The sequence below is a fragment of the Lolium rigidum genome, chromosome 1 (genome assembly GCF_022539505.1).
Source record: "Lolium rigidum isolate FL_2022 chromosome 1, APGP_CSIRO_Lrig_0.1, whole genome shotgun sequence".
Lineage (NCBI taxonomy): Eukaryota > Viridiplantae > Streptophyta > Magnoliopsida > Poales > Poaceae > Lolium > Lolium rigidum.
In genome coordinates this window covers 252,556,692-252,578,543 of record NC_061508.1, presented here as the reverse complement: position 1 = coordinate 252,578,543, position 21,852 = coordinate 252,556,692, and the positions used below count along the sequence as shown (strand labels likewise).

The window sequence follows — 21,852 nt, the reverse complement described above, 5'->3', positions numbered from 1 at the left end:
GGAGAAAGGATAGAAAAAATCCGGAAGTAAGGAAACCGGCGAAAATTGAAAAGAGTTGCTGGAAACTTACCCTCAGATTGTTCGTAAAGTCAAACCACGCGTTGTCGAGCTCCTTCACGGCTCGGCGGAGCCGCATGAAATGCTCCTCGGAACATCGGTCCCCAGCAGGGTCTGGCGCCGGCTGCCTGTCCTTGCCCACGCCGCGGGTCGCCGGGGTCACATCCGCGGCGTTCCACTGCTGGGCATAGGGCAGCAGATGCCCCAGCTCCCGGCCCCCGCGTCGGAACTCAGTGATGTGGCCGAGCAAGCCGGTGGCCTTCTCGCTGGCAGCACTGGCGGCCTTGGAGACATGCAGCACCAAGGGCTGCTGTCCACCGGAAGGGGCCTTGGAGGCCGTCGCCTTCACCTTGACAAGCTTGGAGAGCTTGAGCGGTGGTGCAGTTGGAGCAGCCCCGGCAGGTTTGGGGCGAGGCGCATCCGGCGCTGGCGTTGGAGTGGTTCTTGGAGAAGGGGGTGCGCTAGGGGCACCACCCAAGTTGGAACTTTCCGGCACGGAAGTTTCCGGCGCGGAAGTTGTTTTCTTTTCAAGGACGGGAGGAACCAAAGGTTCCGCCCGCCCGGCAGCTTCTTCCTCGGCGCCGATGTTGCTGGCGCCGGTATCCTGGTTCTCTGGAGGGAGGAAAGAATCCTCCTCCGTGCGGTGTTCTGGCGGTGTAGGGGCCGCACGCCACAAACTTGTAGTGCCCCCCAGGAGGGAGGCAGAGGTGTTGCCGGCACCAGATGGTGTCGGGCTTGAGCGAGGAGGAGGGGTTGAGGTCCTTGCGGAACCTTCAGGGCCCGCTGGCCTTGAGCCAAGCTTGAGCACATGGCTGAAAAAAAAGAAACAAAAACGGTTGGAAAAAAGAAACCGGAAAAAGAACTTGGCAAAAAGAGGCAAGCAAGAAAACAAGAAACTTACCCGGAAGCAGTCGGCATCTGCTTGCGCCCGTAGCACCGCATGCCCACTTCCTTTTCCCCCAAAGGCTCCGTCCGGAAGCGTTTAGAGGGAGGGGCCTGGCTGGAACCGGCGTCAGATGCCGGCGCCTTGTGCTTCTGGCCCTGGGCCATGAGCTTGTCCACAAACTCATGACCGGCCTCGGCGCGCAACGGCGGTGCGTGCTCGTGGATCTATGAGTTAAAGATAGCTAAGAAAAGATTCGCAAGAAAGCTACTACGAAGAAGTATAAGAAACCGGAAAAGAAAGGTACCTCAAGCATGGTCAGGTCATCAGAAGAGCCGGTTGGCTTCGGCGGAGATCTGCCAAGACGCGAAGCCAGAGTCTTGCCCATCTTCAGATCCTTCCAACGGATGTAAGGATCCGGGTCGAAGGAATCAAGCGCGCGCTTCACGCAGATCCCACGCCGCTCTGCGTGAATGGTGGGGAAGCGGTCCTTGGCCTGAAACAAGAAAAAAGAAGGTTAATAAGAGTAAAAAGTTACCAGCAAACCGACCCTAATTGCGTAATCTCTTACTTCTTGGGTCGGAGGGTTAGAAGTGCTGAGGGGAAGGAAGCCCCATTCCCAGTCAAACGGCATGGCAGTTTGGCAGATCTGCCTAGCCTTGCGGACGACGTCCTTCTTGCTAAGAGGACGACCGGTGATCTTGGTGGGATCGCCAGGACCGTACATCTCGCTCATCCTATGCTGCCGACGCTTGAGAGGAAGCACCCGGCGCGAGATAAAAGTGCGGATGATATCATCCGAGCAGATGTTGGTCTCCTTGTTCAAAGTTGCCATGAAGCGTACCACCCGGTTGGTTTCAATGTGATCCGTCTTCGGGTTGTAGCTCCAATTGGCTCTGCTAGGCGGCGCCGCGTTGAAGGGCGGCAGATCGATGAGGTTCGCGGGGCCGTTGTTCTTCACGTAGAAGAAGGTCCCTTGCCAAGCGCGGCAGGACTCGAGGCCGGTGAATTTGAAGAAAGTGCTCCCTTGGCGGGAGCCGACGATGCAAGACCCGCACTGCACGGGCGGTTTGGGCTTAGGAATCTCCTTGCCCTGAACGAAATTAATCCGCAGAGCAAAGAAGTGGGCAAACGTCTCACGAGTGGGACGAATGCGAATATAGGCCTCCATGAAGGTGGCAAAACAGGAAAGATAAAAAATGGCGTTGCCAGGGAGGTGATGAGGTTGGAGTTCATAGAAATTTAGGAACTCCCGGAAAAAAGGCGAAGCAAGAAGGCCGAAGCCACGCTCAAAATGAGCAAGGAAAACAACATGTTCACCGAACTGGAGCTCCGGTTCGATTTCGTCGCCGGGAAGCCGGCAGGTTACTCCTTCCGGAATCCTGCGGGGCCGGTATAGCCAATCGATCTCGTATTTGGTAACATTGGAGCCCATCCAGGCTCCACAAGTGATAGGGGAAGGCTCTACGCCGGAAGCTTGGCTAGAGCTACCGGATTCTAGGTGGCTACCGGATTCCTGGTGGCTATCGGATTCTTGCTGGCTACCGGAATCGGTATCCATCGGATCTGAAGCCGTAGATCCACCGGAAGATTGTCTACACCGGCTACCGAAGGAGGAAGAAGAAGAAGAAGCAGAGGAAGATTCCTCGCTAGACATTGGATTGGAGGCAGAAAAACAGAAATCCCACAGTCGAACCCCGCTTGAAGATCTACGAGTAAGAAGAAAATCGAAAAAAAAGAGAAAATAAGAACACTGTCGACCCAAGATCTAGAAAACAAGCAAATGGCAAGCAAAGTGGGATTGGTACTAACCTGAGGCGGCGCGGTTGCTGGGGAGGACGTTCAGCGGCGAAGAAGCGGGCCTATGGTCGCCGACGAGCGCCGTCGACGGCGGAGCGGAGAAAGGCGCGAAGAAACAAGGATGCAGCACTCGCAGCGAGGGCACTGCGACGAATCTCCGCACGAGGAAGTCCGGCGGAGAAGCGGCGTGAGTTCGCCGGGCGGTGGAGCTCGAGCGAGCGGCGGCGAGCGGAGAACGGCAGAGGCGCAGCGAGCGAAGAGCACTATGCGCGAAGGATGGAGAATGCAAGAAGAGGAAGAAGAAGGGGCAGTTCTCCTTATAAAGAAGAGAAAAGGTGGGCCGAAAAACCGTCGGGCCGCGGCGGTTCGCTTCGTGGGCCGCGACGGTTCGCACCATGGGCCGCCACGTGGCAAGGAGGTACACGCGAAAAAATAGGAGGGCACACGGAGGCACGCACGGATCCGAAGTGGCTAGTGGGATCCGCAGTGCTGCATTTAATGTATGCGCGGGAGTCGAAGCGAAGTGACAACTGACACTGGCGCGCCAGTTAACAGTGCGCATGTCACTGACAGGCGCGGGGCCCGAGATATTCTCGACTTCGCCGAGGAAAGAGTAAATGCGAATGATACCGGAGAAAAGAGATGCCGGAGAATGCCTTGCAAAGAGAGAAAAGACAAATAAGGGCAAAGATGCCGGATCCAAGCTCAAAGCCGGAGAGATTAAACCGGTATCCTAAAAACATGAAAACCTGGCATGGTCTGTAGGATAGAATCCGCCAGACTATACCAGCTTCGGGGACTAATGTTGGGGGGATGACCCCCGGTATGCCAAAGGCATGCCAAACCGGATGGTTTAAGCCATCGAGATACCGGTTTAATATTCTTACCGGAACACAAAGGTAAGAGTTCGGCTAAGTGAAGCTAAGCCGGTATCCCCCAGAGGGGTATACCGGAACCTGGTAAAGGAGATACCGGAAAGAAGGGCTTGTCGGCAGGACTGGTCAAAGATTCTCTTCAGAGCTAGAAGACAAGGATGAGCTAAGCAAAGTGGCTTTAATCAGAGCCCTGGCGCCAAAGAGAGAGGTGACGCTGAAAGAAGCCGGAGGACGTCAGCGTCCCTGATTAAAGAAGACCCCGGCGTCATCCATGATTAAAGTAGCTTTGTAAAGTAGTTTGTCCAGTCAAAGATACCATTAGGGTTTCTTGTTCTGTAAGCCACCCTCTCCCCTATATAAGGAGAGGGGGCACTGCCTCTTACGGGCGCGTGTACACAGAGGAGATTAGACGAGAGACCTTGTATCCAAGAACCTGTAAACATGTTGAGATCAATGAAGCTAGTGATCTAGTAAAGAGTTCTTCCTCTTTTCTCTCTTCTTGCATACCGGCCTTTGGTCGTGTTCTTGAGGAAAGCATCCGGAAGTTCATCCCATCTAGTCGCAAACCCTCCCCCGAATCCTCTAGCGCCCATTCGGCCCCAACTTAAGCCATCCCATGGCATCTGCTCGTTCGCCACGACGACACCATGAGATAGTAGCGTCCTCAACGTTTCAAAGAAAAAGGCAAGTAGCCCAAAAATAGGGGTAAAAAATAAATCCTAGAAAGGAAACATTTATAGTTCATAGAGGCTGACATGTGGGACCGATCTGCCAGCAGCATCCTCATCATTTCGAAGTTGGCAGGGATCAGAAGAAAAAGGCAATAGCCAGAAATAAGGGGTCAAAAATAAATGGAAAAAAGGAAACTTTTATTCTTCATAGAGGATGACATGTGGGACCGACATGCCAGCAGCGTTTCAAAGGGGGCAGGGGATCAAAAGAAAAAGGCATGTAGCCAGAAATTAGGAGTAAAAAATAAATCCAACAAAGGAATGGTTTATTGTTCATAGATGCTGACATGTGGGACCCATGAGCCACCTGCGACCTCAATTTCAAAGGCGGCATATGATCGAAAGAAAAAGGCAAGTGACCAAAAATCAGGGGGTAAAAAAATCTAAGAAAAGAAACTTTATTGTACATAGAGGATGACATGCGGGTCCCATGCGCCAGCACCTTACTCAACGTTTCAGAGGCGGCATGAGATCGAAAGAAAAAGGAAAGTGACCAAATATCAGGAGCAAAAAATAATCCAAGAAAAGAAACTTTTATTGTACATAGAGGATGACATATGGGTCCCACTTATACAAGCTCTTTCGCTCCAAGATCTTGCAAGTTGATTGTACATAGAGGATGACATGCGGGCCCCTTGTGTCAGTAGCTTACTCAACATTTCCAAGGCGGCAGGGGATCAAAAGAAAAAGGAAGTAGCCAGAAATTAGCGGTCAAAAATAACTCCAAGAAAGGAAACTTTTATTGTTCATAGAGGATGACATGCGGGACCCATGCGCTAGCAGCTTCCTCAACGTTTGAAAGGCGGCATGAGATCGAAAGAAAAAGACAAGAGACCAAATATCAGGAGCCAAAAATAATCCAGGAAAAGAAACTTTATTGTACATAAAAGATGACATGCGGGTCCCATTTTGCAGCAGCGGTGTCAACGTTTCAAATGCGGCTTGAGATCAAAAGAAAAAGAGTAGCCAGAAATTAGGGGGTAAAAAAACTCCAGAAATTAGGATGGCATGCGGGTCCCATGAGTCCGCAACTTACTCAACGTTTCCAAGGCGGCAGGGGATCAAAAGAAAAAGGAAATAGCCAAAAATAAGAGGGTGAAAAAATCCAAGAAAAGAAACTTTTATAGTACAGAGGATGACATGTGGGTCCCATGAGCCAGCAGCTTTCTCAACGTTTCAGAGGCTGCATGAGATCGAAAGAAAAAGGCAAGTGACCAAAAATAAGGGGGTAAAAAATCCAAGAAAAGAGACTTGATTATACATAGAGGATGACATGCGGGACCCATGAGGTGGAAGCATACTCAACGTTTCCATGGCAGCACAGGACCAACAAAAAAAGAGGTAGCCAGAAATCAGGGGGTCAATAAAATTCAAGAAAAGAAAGATTTCAATTGGGCTGCATCTGGCCGTCTGGGCCTTCGAACTATCTTGCTGGACGCCTTTGGACCCGTACAATTTCAGCCCACTTCAAAACAGGAAAGTCCTATGCTTTGCAAAAAAAAAACAAGGAGATTCAACATATAAGTTTGTTTAATTAATAATAAAGATTTATTTTTTTCCGTTTGCAACAGCTCAGAGCGAAATACACTGTTTATTATCTGCAAAATAATCAAGATATCACATGTTTCTTGTACGGGGAGGTTGACATCAGGGACCCATGAGCCAGCAGGGTCGTCAACGTATTAAAGACGGCAGAGGATCGAAATAAAAAATAAACCAAAAATCAGTTGGTAAAAAATCCAAAAAAAATAAACATTTTTCGTTCTGAGAGGAAGACATGCGGGACCCATGAGGCAGCAGCATCCTCAACGTTTCCAAGGCGACACGGGATTTTAAAAAAGGCAAAATAGCCAGAAATTAGAGGTCAAAATAACTCCAAGAAAGGAAAGGTTTATTGTTCATATAGGCTGACATGTGGGACCCATGAGCCAGCAGAATCCTCAACGTTTCAAAGGCGGCAGGGGATCAAAAGAAAAAGGAAGTAGCCAGAAATTAGGGGTAAAAAATAACTCCAAGAAAGGAAACTTTTATTGTTCGTAGAGGATGACATGCGGGACCCATGAGCCAGCAGCTTACTCAACGTTTCAAAATCGACATGAGATCAAAAGGAAAAGGCAAGTGACAAAATATCAGGAGCCAAAGATAATCCAAGAAAAAATAAACTTTATTGTACACTAGTAAAAATGCCCGTGCGTTGCGATGGAAAATAAAATATTGTGTTTCGAAGATACACAAAGTAAGATTCACAATGAGTCTGTTGTCACCTCGACGTTTTACTAAATTTGTGGTCATATCATCAGTCCACGGAATTCAACGGAACTCTCCATTCATACGATTTCGAAAATCATGTTTGAATTGCATGCTTAATATTAGGTTCTCTAAAGAAATGATAGCTAAATCAGAATATGTAATTTAATTAAGCACATTTTGTGTGATCGGTCCGCTTGATTATTTCACTTGAAACATATTTAGTCCCGCTAAAATTAGCTCGTAGAATGTCATTATATGGTCGTTAGCCCGGAGAACGTTATTATATGTGCGGATTTCCCTCCAAAAAAGGAGCCTCTCCTTCCCTGCTCCGCCGCTTGCAGTCCCGCCATTTTCCCTCCCCCGCGCCCTTCACTCCACCACGCCATGGCACCGAAGAATTTCATTGGCCCGCACATAAAGTTTTGCAAAAAAAAATTAGAGAATGTGTAAAAAAGATAAACAAAAAGTCTTGTGAATAGCCATATTAGAGCATAAAAAACATCTTATTTACACAAGCCGCAAAAAGTTACTCTTTTTGTTAAACTTTATGTGCACTCATAAAATATTTTCATATACACACAATTTTTGTTTCCAGAATGTTTTGACATTTTAAAGTGCGTTTTAGTAGCCAAAGTGGATTTTCGATCTCCTCTTGCATACACATTGCACTGTACATGTAAACTATCCACATAATTTGCATGTATATACCTTAATCACGTGCGCCTATTTTTGACAAAATATTCAAGATAACTTATTTGCTAGCGAATGGCAATAAAGAATGCCCCCATATTTTTCGTAAGTATATTATCTCAATCACAGGTACTTTCTCATCCTCAAATAAGTACTCTCTCCATTCCATTCTATAGTGCCTATAGTTTTTTGGTACGAAAATTAGCACAAGAGTGTTCTTTACACAAAAACCCCTAGATTAACGATTTGAGATCAGAGTAAAATGAGGAAAATCGGTAACTTCCTAAATTAACATAACAAATCCTACAAATCTCTCTGGTTGACTCTCCATATATGTACAGCCAGGTTATATTAAGGAAATAAAAATATTGCTTCCTAAATCTAAGAAATCGTTGGGGTCATGCATTAGAAATCTGAATTAATTGTTTCCCTTTTGTATGGGTTTTCTTCACGCATGTCGTGTGGGAGCTGACCGGTAGAGGGGGTAATTGAAAAAAAGCCAAGCTACAACCTTATATTCTGGAACAAATGCCAGAAATCTATAGGCATTATAGAAAGGAACGGAGAGAGTATATTTTTAGCGTTAAACTTTGTCCATAAAAGAGTGTACTTCTATCTTCTCAAAGCACTTTAAAGTAACAAAGAATATTTATCTCTCATCGCACGGAAATCAAACTAATAATATTTAGCACATAGTATCTTAATTTTGTATATGCATATATTATCAGAGGTGAAAGAATTAGCAGAAAACAGATGTTGGTTTACATCTTCTCAATATAATTTTCTCTCCTTTGTCCACTTATTTGTGGACAGAGGACAAACACCTGCACTAAATCTCATATTATCACTTATCTTTGGAAAGCAATAGAAATCCAAAATAAATCCAAAAGTCACAATCTTATTTCTTAGTCCAGCAACATAATGCATGATGATCAAATTTACATGATAGACTTTACCGCATACAAAGCTCCTTGTAACCCTACTTTACAACATTCATGAAGTTATGTTACATTTTACCACATTTAAGCAAATCCCGTGTCACATTTTATCCCCCCTATTTTCCCCATTTATGTGCCACACGGGGATACCATCTCATCTTCCACTTCTGAACGTATTTCTGGAGTAAGTTGATTACGTCAGGTGATTGGCTGATTCACTGCCTCAAGTGTTCATGCACCTTCAGCTGTTATAAAAAAATGTTTCACCTTCATTAGAACAATCATTACTTTCTTCTTTAGCACCAGTAAATCTATATTGCATCTAAGTGCGTGGAAATAAAATGAAATAACATGAGGAATTAACAGAATCAAGGAATTAACAGTATGATAGCTATACTGTTTACCCTTCAAATATTTACAATCACCTCTCGTAGCATCCGCCCCCTCCAAATATTTACAATCACCTCTTAGTGGGCGGGCACTTACCTATGATACTTGCAGTAGAGGATGGCATCATTGGCGGACCTCATTGCCGTGACTACTCGATGGGCCTCGGACACATCACATTGGCATCGGCAAGAAGAATCACACGTAGTTCAGCAACACCTTCAGGCCCTCCATTGCTTTGCTCCAGTGTTTCTACTCCACTCCATATTGATTCAACATGCAGCAACAAGATACATCTTCTCACAATTAAGCAATGATGATTAGTAAACCACTGTTACATGATTGTTGCTATCAACATGAAATACAAATCAACTGAATGAAGGAATTACCACTATGATAGTTGTATTTTTTTCCCTCCAAATATTTACAATCATCTATCAGATCATCCGCCCCGTCCAGTGCTCTGCTGGAGTGTTATTCTACTCTACTCCACATTGATTCAGCCTGTGGCAAAAAATGCATCTTCTCACAATTAAGTAATAATGATGAGTAAACCACTATGACATGCTTGCTTCTTAAAATGGAATAAATATCGACAGGATGAAGGAAACAAGAGAACAGCAACAACGGGAAAGTAAATACTACGGTTTTGCATCACAAAGTTGGCGTGTGAATTATGTAGGTTTATCATAACCTAATTCTTGCACAAGTCTCCATCACTCAAAACACAGTTTTGACTTATAATAACCCGAACTAATCATGGTGGAGGCCAATATTTATAGACCCAATAATTGCATAAAGAAGAGAATTCAAATAACGTGTGATCATCTAAAGGCATGTATTTAAATGGTCTTGGATGCACACTATAAACATCTTGAGTGGCATAGAAAGGGCCTAATGGAACCCGATGATGAGCATACAATATAAACTTGTTTCTAAGGGAAAAAATTGTCAACATAAGTTGTAACACAAGTGCATAATGGCCAGTTTACAGATTATTATTGTAGAGTTATGCAACTCAATTAAATATACGAATGGAACAAATATTCAGAAGGACGGAAATGTGCAAACTGAAGTACTTAAGTCAGAGGTGCCCATTCATAAGCATAAATAATGAGAGAAGCATCTTCCTGCCCCATTGTCCCCATGTTCTTTGCTGCAATCAGATATGCCCCAGTTATTCGAGCTCGATCAGTACTAAACAATTGCTTTACATCTAGTACTATTAAGTTAAATGAATAAGAGAATGTGTGCAACAGTAGGGATTTGCAGTGTGTGTCTATACCTGATAATGGAAGCAAGCGCCAAAGTCATGTGGTGTGACAAAGAAATGATCTGCCCCTCCAACCTATTCCAGTAAGGCCATTTCGTCGCGATCAGCTCGCTGGCGCTGCGCATCATTCGCAGAGACTTGAATGGCAATGGGAGACCCGATGGTGTCAGATAACAGGGCGGGTACACGGGCGTGTAGAACCTATCGGCCTCCTCTGGGATGGAAGTTCGCACCACGCTTGACAGCAGGAACCGGTGCATGAAGATCTCCGTGGCGAACATGTGGTTCAGGCACCTAGGGTCTTTCTTCAGCAGCTTCTTGTTGTACTTTCCGGGGAGATCGTAGATAAACACCTTGAGCTCCCCAACAGGGTCATCGTCCAGCACATCACCAGCGCTTCCTGCATTTCAATGGCCACATGACACCATTAGTTTTGCCAAGAAACAGAGGAAAGAATATGCCAAATTTGAGAACAGGGTCACATAGCACTTTGGTTGAACGGATTGTATCATAGGTAAGCAGGGTGCAAGCCTAACTGATAAATTTCATTATTGCTCTAAGCAATCAAGCAACATGTCCTGACAACATCGACAAAAGTTTCAATAGCATTAGGGTTTGCAATAAAATATGGTCTGAATTGAACAAGAAACTATATATATCATTTGGGGTAGGACATTACCAGGAACTACTCCCCGACACCTTTCTGTATAATCCGTTTGCATATAATCTGAACCAGGACATGTGATTCAGGAAGGAAAAGTGCAACCACAACCAAATCAAACATGAAAAATTCCATACTGTAAGGTGTCAAAAATGATTTCTTTGGCATCTTTCCTAGATGAAGGACACAAAACAGCCTTACAGAAATCAATCAGTTCGCAGGCCCCGTGTTCGTTCATCGCCGCTGCTGCCATCCACGGGATTAGAGATATGAGGTAAGTGATAGCACCTGGGAAAGTCGAGCCATGCCAGGATGGGAGAGGTGCAGGGAGGGCGGCCGTTGGTGGGAGAGCAACGGAGCGAGGAAGACCAGCGGCGCCACTCCAAGTTGTGGATTTGCACACATAGCGGACCTCCAGCTCCGGCCGCTGGGGCGAGCGATGACTGACGGCGGCGGACGAAATGCGAGTCAACGCCAAGTCGAGGGGTCGGTTCAGGGGTGTGGGGGAAGGCCGGGGTTGCATTGTCGAGAGGTTTCCCAAATCCAGCGACTCCAGCGCGCACCCCTTCCTCCCCATGCCGGATTTGTTGTGGACGCGGTTGTAAAATCCCAATTTTCAATAAAAGAAAGTTAGAAGAATTCCAGAGAGCAAAATTTCAAACCAACAAAAACTTTTTAAATTGCATATAGTGCCATGCATAGGACTTGTGCATTTGAGTGATATGTCATGATGATTGTTACTATGTGTATAAGCTAAACCCTAAAACCCTAATGTGATCATGAGAAGATCACCAACCAAATAAATCAAAAAGAGAAAGAAATTAAATAAATGAAAAACCCTAAAACCTTCACATATGCCCTATGGCATTTTTATAAATTTTGACCCTAGACCAATTTGGTCTTCACCACTAGTGGAATAATGTTACTAAACACTTATTACAACTTTTGAAATCAAAGAATCACAAATCAAATGGATTTCAAATACAAAACTTGCTCACATATGATAATGGTCAAATCTGCCAATTATAGTCTGATCACTACTTTGAGCCCTTGCAATTCAAAAATTTCAAACTAAACCTTGCTAACTCTTTGCACCACATCCAAGTCAACATCAAGGGGAACACTTTTTGTAAAGATCACCATGCCAAATTCTTGCTTGATCCTTAGCTATGCTCAACCAAAGTTGCAACATTTTAATATGTGCAACAATCTCACACTTAGCCAAATTTGCCAAACTTGGAATTTAACAATTCCACCACCACACTCCATCACCTCTGGTCATTTCTAACTCAATGAGACACTCACAATTCAAAACTTGTAAACATTTGAATTGAACCAAATTTGGACAAAATTCACAAATGGCATCTATGTAACTATTTGACACTATTTGCTATAGTGATCTACTCTAACCCTAACCACCCCATTTGCACCCTACTGGTTCCCCTGCCCCCTCTAACCATCAATGACAAATAGAAACCCTAAGATAGAGGAGGAGCAAGGCTAGGACATGGCCATGCCGGCCATGTCGCCAACCCGACGACCTCCCCCTCATTCCCTTGCTCTCCAACCCTGGCCACCTTGCCAACGCTCGCCACCACACCCTACTGGACATGCTAGAGCAAGCCCTGGTCGAGGAGGAGCTCGATAGCCACCGGAACACACGCGCCCAGTGGTGGCCACGCCATGCCGAGGACGTCGCGAGTGAGCGCCGCAGACGCGCCCTGGACACGCGCTGCCTGGCCACCTCGAGCACGCCCTGGACCACCTCGCCACGAGTTGAGCACCGCCGCACACGTACGCAGCCGCCAGACATGCCCTCGACCATGACCCGTGCCCGCCGCCGCCGGAGAAGGAAACCCTGATCCGCCGCAGACGCGCCCGACGCGGAAGCAATGCGACCGAACCACGCCCTGCCCGACCAAGCTGTCGCCACCCAGAGGATCGCCATGATGCACTGAGTAGTGCGCCGCCCTCGCCTAGCTCGATAGCTCACCGGAGAAGCCGCGCCATGGTCGACTTCTTCACTGCCCCGCAGCACCCTCGCATCCCTATAAATAGAGCACTCCTCTGAGCAGTCTAAGCACACCATCGTCTTCCCCTCTTCTCACTCGACCACCTGAGCCACTCCACTGCCTCGATTAGCCACCACCGCCGCTCAATTTCTACACCACTGCCCGTGACCGCCGCCGAAGCTCGCCGTCGATTGGAGCCGCCCCAGGACAAGCCGACGGTACCAGGAGCTTCGCCGTCGTCCCCGAGCACACTGCCCACCCTAGCTGGAGCCACGGTGAGCGCTCCGACCCCCTAGTGCCGCCGCGCCAGTGAGCTCCTCTCGCCGGCGACGACGATGAACGAGCGTCGTTGGATTAGATTCTAATCCAACGCGCCAGTTTAAAACGTACCGCTACGGGTTTTATAAGTCGCTGACGCGCGGACCCCACCCTGTCAGCACGCCGCGCGTCTATGGACCGTGGCTGGGCTGGACTGGGCCGTTTTAATTCGAATCTGGCCCAGTTTCATTTCCCGCTGGCCCTATTAATTCAAACTCCATTTAAACATTTCCAAATAATTTCAATACTGCCCAAACTTTGAAAATCCATAGATTCAAATTGGCTTAACCAAATTCAATGAATTTTATATGGTTGGAAAGCTAGTAAAAAGATCTAAAGAATGACACTGGTCCCATGTCAAGATTTGCTGTAGAATTAATCTGATAAAAAGAAGAAGGCAGGGACTTTTCCCTATTCAAATAATTATTAAAAATCAACCAAAATAGATATTAAGTCAATTCCAACTCCAATAGCTCACATTTGACTTACACTAATTGTTTATGCAATAAAATGGTGTGGTCACTTTGCATGATCATGCCTTAGTTTAATTAATGGACAATATGGCTAGTTTATGTAGTTGATATTGTCCAAAACTATTAAGCAAATCATATGAAGTATTATACTCCATTTAAACCTTGTCTCAAATGAATTCATGTGATGTTTGGACCCCTGGCCCAAACTCACTTATATGAATTACTTGGAGATTTAAATCATATGTAGCATTACTAAATGGTATGAGGGGGTCTACCTCATTTAAATCATTTTCTCAAATGATAATGATGAATATTTGACTTAGGTCAATATAAGTTCATATATGATTGTTTGAGAAATTAAATCTTAAGAAGTTTTCAATGAGAAGAAATTATTTCTCAAGAACCCTATGGAAACTATCATTTTGTTATCACCAGATTTGGCCAAATCAGGAAGTGGGCCGTAAGGGAGATGGGCTTGGAAGGTTACACGTGGAAGATCTCTGAAGCGGCCTTGCACGAAGAGTTTGGGCTAGATTGCCCGTGTATCTTTAATTATGGTAGATTGTATTTTAGATTAAAAGTTAGAGTTTGTATCGTGCACGGTGGGGATTATTCCCACGTTAGAAAGTCCCCTGGACTATAAATATGTATCTAGGGTTTATGAAATAAACAACCAACGTTCAACCAACAAATCAATCTCGGCGCATCGCCAACTCCTTCGTCTCGAGGGTTTCTACCGGTAAGCAACATGCTGCCTAGATCGCATCTTGCGATCTAGGCAGCACAAGCTTTATGTTGTTCATGCGTTGCTCGTACTGAAGCCTTTTTGATGGCGAGCAACGTAGTTATCATAGATGTGTTAGGATTAGCATAGTTCTTCGTATAACATGCTATCGTAGTGCAACCCTTGCATATCTAGCCGCCCTTACACCTATTTTAGGTGTAGGGGCGGCACCCCGCTTGATCATTATTTAGTAGATCCGATCCGTTACGGTTGCTCCTTGTTCATCAAGGATTAGTTTAATATCTGCAATAGTTAGGCCTTACAAAGGGTTGGAGGATCCAGCGGCACGTAGGGTGTCATTTGCTAGTCCTAGACAGGATGTTCCGGGGATCAACCTCGTGTTGGTTTTTAGGCCCTATCTAGGATCGGCTTACGATCACCGTGCGTGGCCGCGAGGCCCAATCGTGAGTAGGATGATCCGATTATGCGGTGAAAACCCTAAATCGTCGTAGATCGCATTAGCTTTATCTTGATCAAGCAGGACCACCATATATTCGTGCACCCCGTACGAATCATGGGTGGATCGGCTCCTTGAGCCGATTCACGGGATAACCTGAGAGCCGATCGAGGCTCGTATTTAATGTTTACGTGTATGCCATGCAGGAAACTAAGCGAGGCATCTCCATCACCTTCCTGACCAGGTATAGGTCAGGTGGCACGCCCCTGCATCAGCATCGGACGTGTGTACCAGAGGCTTTGCGGGCCGTCGCTCGGAGGGACCTCGGCCAGCCGCAGCCCTAGGTTGTTCCCGGCTCTACGGTGTTGCCCATCGCTGCCCGCCGGTGGGTTTTGACAGCAACACATTCTGGCACGCCCGGTGGGACAAGCTTCGTCATCGACCACATCGCCATCTACATCTGAGATGGCGGACGGCACTCCAGTCACGTACGAGGATCTGACCAATGAGCTCAAGAAGAAGTATGACGAGATCAAAGTCATCCTCGAAGCCGACCTCATCGGCTCTTTCCACAGAACCCGTTCACATGGCATCAGGTGGAAGGGGTTCTCACCTAATGGTGCGCTCGATGGGATAGACCTCTCTGCCCCGTCGGAAGAACGCACCAGGTCCCTGCGGCAGGAGATCAACTACTTGGTGGCTCACTCGCTACACCGCCACTCTGAGAACCTGGTAAACACGTTGGAGCGTGTCGCTCTTCGAGTGATCCAGGAGATCATGAGGCACCAGTACTCGCCGTCAGGACCAGCTCTCGGGACGCATCAAGGGGAGTTGCCACTCCAGTCCCGTCCACCGCTGCCATTTGCGTTGGCAGCACCAGAAGTGCCGACTTCACCGGCATTCGTCGTCTACAAGATCGGTGGTGACCCTAGTGACTACCAGTTCTTGTATGAGGCGCCTAAGGAGATCCCTCACGGGTACACGTGCACGTATGTGCCAGATTGCGGTAACTGGGCGCTCACAAACCAGGCCACAACATCAGGGACTTCTAGGAAAACAGGAGGGACGTCAGCGACAGATCTTGAGAAGCAGACGTGGCTAACTAAGTACACCACCCCGACGAACCTCCAGAGCTCAGCTCCTGCAGTTGGCTCAGAGCTGGAAAAGCAAGCATGGCTGGCTAAGTACGCCACTCCGGCAAATCTTCAGAGTTCAACTCCTGCAGCCAGCACAGCGGATCAGATCAACACCATACTGAGAGACCAGTTCGGCATGGTGCCGAAAAGGAGGGCAATCGGCTATTCCAAGCCGTACCCTGACGACTACGAAATGATCCCGCTACCACCCAAATATCGGCTCCCTGATTTCTCCGAATTCAGTGGATCAGATGGTTCCAGCTCCATCGAGCACGTGGGCCGATATTTGGCACAGCTAGGAACGGCCTCAGTGTCGGATTCGCTACGCGTGAGGTTCTTCTCACAGTCCCTCACGGGATCGGCTTTCGGCTGGTACACCTCGTTGCCACCAGACTCGATCCGGACTTGGAAGCAGTTGGAAGAACAGTTCCATATGCAGTACCACTCAGAGGTTTCCGAGTCTGGCCTTGCCGATCTAGCACAAATACATCAGAAGCGTGGGGAAACTGTGACAGAATACATCCAGCGCTTCAGGACTCTTATCCGATGTTATTCGGTTCGTGTGACTGAAAAGGAAGCAGTCGAGTTGGCAGTAGCGGGCCTTGCAACACCGCTCAAGGACATGGCCTCCCAAGCAGACTACCCCTCACTGGCGCACATGGTTCAGAAACTGTCGGCATATGAACAGCGCCACCCGGACCTATACCAGGACAAATTCAAGCGTGCAGTAGTCCTGGTCGAGGCAGAGGAAGACAAAGTTTCTGCGGGAGATCAAGAGGTAGCAGCGGCTGAATGGACTCGGGGGGGAACCCCCGTGTCCTGCAAATGGGTAAAGCCACCAGGCCCGCCCAGGGGGTTTGATTTTGACGTGACCAAAACTGAGCAAATCTTCGACCTCCTGCTCAAGGAGAAGCAGTTGACGATTCCCGAAGGTCTCAAATTCCCCACGGTGCAAGAGCTGAACGGAAAGCCATACTGCAAATGGCATAACTCGCTCTCCCATGCCACCAACGACTGCAGGGTGTGGCGTCAGCACATCCAAGCGGCGATAGAAAAAGGGCTTCTGATTTTCAACCAGTACGCCATGAAGGTCGACACCCAACCCTTCCCCGCCGTTAACATGGTGGAATGCACTTACCCTGAAGGTTGCCAGCCAGGATCCTCGTTCAGCATCAACATGGTAGGACCTGGGAACCACTCTGGCAAAGATGGAGACGAGGGCAGCTGCTCTCGTAGCAAGGACACAGAGGAGGCCGCTCCACGCGATCGGCTCCGTCATGATGGCAAGCGCTACGTCACAGAGGGAGAAGTGAAGAGCATAAGATATCGGCGACCCTCTCTCGATCACCTCCTCAACAAGTATGTGAGTCAGTATGACCAACGCCGACGGTCCAGCTATGATGATGAAAGAGATCGTCTGGCTAGAGAAGCCAGAAGATATCGTCGGCATGATCGCGATGAGGAGGAGCACGAGCGCCGTGCCGAAGAAAAATCAAGGGAGCAAGATGACAACGACAGGCACTGGGACTGCCCCTTCTTCAGACACTGCTGGGATTCAGGAATGAGCCGATTGCCCACAATCGGCAATTGCCCAGAATGCAACTAGAAGAAGAAGGAGGCAGCCAACGTGTCTGTGTTCAGGCGCTTAGGGCCTCTCCCGCCACAAAGCAAACGCACTGAGTCCCCTCGGTGGGAAGATCTCGAGGATTCAGAAGACGAGGGACAAGAAGAAGAAGACAGGTACCACCGTCCAAGGTGGTGCCCTGATGGACTCAGCCGTTCCCAAAAGCGCAGGGTTCAGCGATTGCGCGGCCTGGAGGAAGCCGAAAGGTTATACTTGCATACGCTAAGGAAGGCACGACCTGATCTGGCTGCGAAAGTTCAGCGAACCCTGGACAAAGAGGGTCGTCCACGGAAAATGGAATGGCGTCCCAAGCAAAGGAAAGCCGATGATGAAACATCGGCTGGTACAAACATGGTGCTCGTCCTTCCGACGGAGCTTAGTGCTCCACGGTTACACGATGCATTCAAGGTGGACGACAGCAAGCGCATCAAGTTAGAGGTTGGGCTGGTTTTATCCACCAGCCTGACCGAGTAGCGAGAACAAACCGATGAGCAAACGTGGCGAGGCTGATCCTTGTGATCGGCCCCAAAAATTATGAAGGGGCGTTACAGAACCTTCAGTCAGCGCTTCAATCGATATGGAGGCCGATTCCAGCAATCGGCCAAAATTATCTTCACCACATGTTCTGCTTGTGTTCGACATCGATCTACTGGGCAGCGGTCACGTCGGCGGATGAAAGTCAACACGAATCCTCGCAGAGCCGACGTACAAGTACAGTGCCCTGGCTAACCACAAAGCCGATATCTGCAGTCACCTGGCAGATTCGGCTCGGGGGGCATATAGGCAGATAAACATGTGTAAACATGTGCGCAGTGAAACATTATGGGCCGATTAGGAAAAATCGGCCAGAAACATTATGGGCCGATTAGGAAAAATCGGCCAGTAAAAAAAAAATTACAGTTGCACAAGGCCAAGACCTACTGGCTATGTGCTCAGGGCTCACATTGTCGCCAAGATGGTCAACCCTTTGCGTCAGTTAAGCTGTTGGTGTTTCATCTACAACATCGGCGCCCAGTGGAAGGAAACTGATCGATGGGGGCAAGTCTGGCTGATTCTTCATGGTGGCTATCTCGGATTGCCAGATTACCTAAGGTCAGAGCCTTTTTGTTTGATCTGTACATCCATGCCGGTATTCTCGCCTTGATTGAGGCTCGGGGGGCAGCTTGCCCTCAAATATCTTTGTTGTGGAGAGCCGATTTCGTCGGCTGGTTCCATATTAATAACTTGGAAGCCAATGGTAACGTGTTTGGCTGATTCATCACTATTCTCGCCTTGGGTGAGGCTTGGGGGGCAACTCGCCTGAAAGTTACTTGGCTCTGGAGAGCAAATTTGGTTGGAATCGGCTGGCTCTACATCGCAACTGTTCTGAAAAAGGGTGCTTTTGCTACAGAGGTATCAGCTTTAGCATCCAAGCTGATTCAGCGACAGTTCCAGGGTCTTTGTAAAGACATCTGCTCAAGACTAAACCCACGGCTTACTGCGATCGACAGTGCTATCATCATCGGTAAGACTGGCTAATTTGGAGGGATCCTGTCTCGCAGATTATCGTGAGAGACCGATGCGTTGCCATCATTCATTGGACATTGATTGGGCTAACGGTCGACAAAGTCAGATGAGGGAAAATCGGCTGAATCAGCATACAGGGCATCGGCAAAGTCAAAAGAAGTTTTCATTGATAATAAAATTTCTTACAAGGAGAAGCCGATTGTTCAACAAAAGGGAACGGATTACTACTGCCAACCCTATGCTAGCAAATCCCTACTCTAAGGGTTGTTGCTGTCGTTGCCGTCGCTGAGGTAGCTGCCGCCATTGCTGCTGTCGGCGAGGTCTTCGTTGCTGCTACTGTGACCTTCAGCAGAGGCCTCCTCCTCATCATCATCATCGTCCTCATCTGACCAAGCCCAGCCCCAGATACGCTTTGGTGGTGGTTCGTCGGAGGAGGTGTCGTCCTCCTGTTCCATCTTCGGGTCGGAGGAGACGTCTTCTTCTTCGTCGTTGATACGTCTCCGACGTATCGATAATTTCTTATGTTCCATGCCACATTATTGATGTTATCTACATGTTTTATGCACACTTTATGTCATATTCGTGCATTTTCTGGAACTAACCTATTAACAAGATGCCGAAGTGCCGCTTGTTGTTTTCGCTGTTTTTGGTTTCAGAAATCCTAGTAAGGAAATATTCTCGGAATTGGACGAAATCAAAGCCCAGGGGCCTATTTTTCCACGAAGCTTCCAGAAGTCCGAAGGAGAGACGAAGAGGGGCCACGAGGGGGCCATACCCTAGGGCGGCGCGCCCCCCCCCTTGGCCGCGCGGCCCTATGGTGTGGGGCCCCCGTGCCGCCTCTTGACCTGCCCTTCCGCCTACAAATAGCCTCCGTGACGAAACCCCCAGTACCGAGAGCCACGATACGGAAAACCTTCCAGAGACGCCGCCAACACCGATCCCATCTCGGGGGATCCAGGAGATCGCCTCCGGCACCCTGCCGGAGAGGGGAATCATCTCCCGGAGGACTCTACGCCGCCATGGTCGCCTCCGGTGTGATGTGTGAGTAGTCTACCCCTGGACTATGGGTCCATAGCAGTAGCTAGATGGTTGTCTTCTCCCCATTGTGCTATCATTGTCGGATCTTGTGAGCTGCCTAACATGATCAAGATCATCTATCCGTAATCCTATATGTTGCGTTTGTTGGGATCCGATGAATAGAGAATACTTGTTATGTTGATTATCAAAGTTATATCTATGTGTTGTTTATGATCTTGCATGCTTTCCGTTACTAGTAGATGCTCCGGCCAAGTAGATGCTTGTAACTCCAAGAGGGAGTACTTATGCTCGATAGTGGGTTCATGCCCGCATTGACACTCGGGACAAGTGACGTAAAGTTCTAAGGTTGTGTTGTGCTGTTGCCACTAGGGATAAAACATTGATGCTATGTCTAAGGATGTAGTTGTTGATTACATTACGCACCATACTTAATGCAATTGTCTGTTGCTTTGCAACTTAATACTGGAGGGGGTTCGGATGATAACCTAAAGGTGGACTTTTTAGGCATAGATGCATGCTGGATGGCGGTCTATGTACTTTGTCGTAATGCCCAATTAAATCTCACTATACTCATCATGATATGTATGTGCATGGTCATGCTCTCTTTATTTGTCAATTGCCCAACTGTAATTTGTTCACCCAACATGCTGTTCGTCTTATGGGAGAGACACCTCTAGTGAACTGTGGACCCCGGTCCAATTCTCTTTACTGAAATACAATCTACTGCAATACTTGTTCTACTATTTTCTGCAAACAATCTTCCACACAATACGGTTAATCCTTTGTTACAGCAAGCCGGTGAGATTGACAACCTCACTGTTTCGTTGGGGCAAAGTACTTTGGTTGTGTTGTGCAGGTTCCACGTTGGGGCCGGAATCCCGGTGTTGCGCCGCACTACATCCCGCCGCCATCAACCTTCAACGTGCTTCTTGGCTCCTCCTGGTTCGATAAACCTTGGTTTCTTTCTGAGGGAAAACTTGCTGCTGTGCGCATCATACCTTCCTCTTGGGGTTCCCAACGAACGTGTGAGTTACACGCCATCAAGCTCTTTTTCTGGCGCCGTTGCCGGGGATCTAAAGAGAAGTTACACCCCAGAGATTGCCAACTCCCACGGCAACAGCTCTTTTTCTGGCGCCGTTGCCGGGGAGATCAAGACACGCTGCAAGGGGAGTCTCCACTTCTCAATCTCTTTACTTTGTTTTTGTCTTGCTTAGTTTTATTTACTACTTTGTTTGCTGCACTAAATCAAAATACAAAAAAATTAGTTGCTAGTTTTACTTTATTTGCTATCTTGTTTGCTATATCTAAAACACAAAAAAATTAGTTTACTTGCATTTATTTTACTTTATTCATCATGTTTCCTTTTAATTTTACCACAAAAGACATACCGGTAGGACGTGGGTCTATAATTGGGAGAAATAATATAGAAGAATTCTTCAACTATGTTAGTACCATTGACGATTTTGAGGATAGACACTTGGTAGACCTTGCGCCTACTTATGAAATTGCTGCTGCGCACTTAGTTCGCCTGTTGGAAACTAAATTTGTTAATCTTAATCCTATAATCCAACACATGTTTTTCACACTTGGCGATATGGAAGAAGGGGAAAAGAAAGATTTTGTTTTAGAAACCCTTCTTAGAGAATTTGGTGGTCTAGCAAGAGAAGCTAGAAAGGTCTTTGCTAAATTTAATATGCTTGGTTCTCCTACTAATTTTGTTAGTCTCCTTGAAAAGATGGACATGGATAGAATAAGATACACTAATAATATTGATGATGGTGGGGAGATCAAAGCACCAATACCATGTAAACTCCTAGCTATGAATGATGCACTAGAAAATAACTATGCTTGGCTTGTTCCTGAAAATTTGTTTGATGAGAGTAGCACGCCTAAGACTAATGAAAAAGGAGATGCTAAAACTTATGTATCTAATATATTATGCCTGGTTGAGAAAACTCCACACCCCGCTGTAGAAGTATCATCCTTTGATAATACTTGATACACACTTTCTGTGCCTAG

At 47.3% G+C, this 21,852-nt stretch overlaps 1 protein-coding gene and 1 long non-coding RNA gene across 6 annotated transcripts; both read right to left on the bottom strand.

Moving 5' to 3' along the window:
- Positions 1–8,164: 8,164 nt before the first annotated feature.
- LOC124683513 lies at positions 8,165–8,797 on the bottom strand. The gene is made up of 2 exons (XR_006996727.1): positions 8,711–8,797; positions 8,165–8,469 (listed from the first exon to the last, which is right to left on the bottom strand). It is a non-coding gene; the product is annotated as an uncharacterized LOC124683513 (long non-coding RNA).
- Positions 8,798–8,800: 3 nt separating this feature from the next.
- On the bottom strand, positions 8,801–10,788 carry LOC124683512 (probable glucuronosyltransferase Os01g0926700). Of its 5 annotated transcripts, none has more exons than XM_047218009.1 (5): positions 10,747–10,788; positions 10,564–10,611; positions 9,897–10,284; positions 9,696–9,767; positions 8,801–9,115 (listed from the first exon to the last, which is right to left on the bottom strand). In XM_047218009.1, exons 1-4 carry the CDS (start codon positions 10,781–10,783, stop codon positions 9,710–9,712), a joined length of 531 nt encoding a protein of 176 aa, XP_047073965.1. In that variant the 5' UTR covers positions 10,784–10,788; the 3' UTR covers positions 8,801–9,115; positions 9,696–9,709. The 5 variants fall into 5 exon arrangements, 4 of the variants coding, with proteins under 4 accessions (XP_047073965.1, XP_047073967.1, XP_047073966.1 ...); XM_047218010.1 differs by having other exon boundaries at positions 9,081–9,115; positions 9,691–9,767; XM_047218011.1 differs by lacking the exon at positions 9,696–9,767.
- Between the last annotated feature and the right edge of the window lie 11,064 nt (positions 10,789–21,852).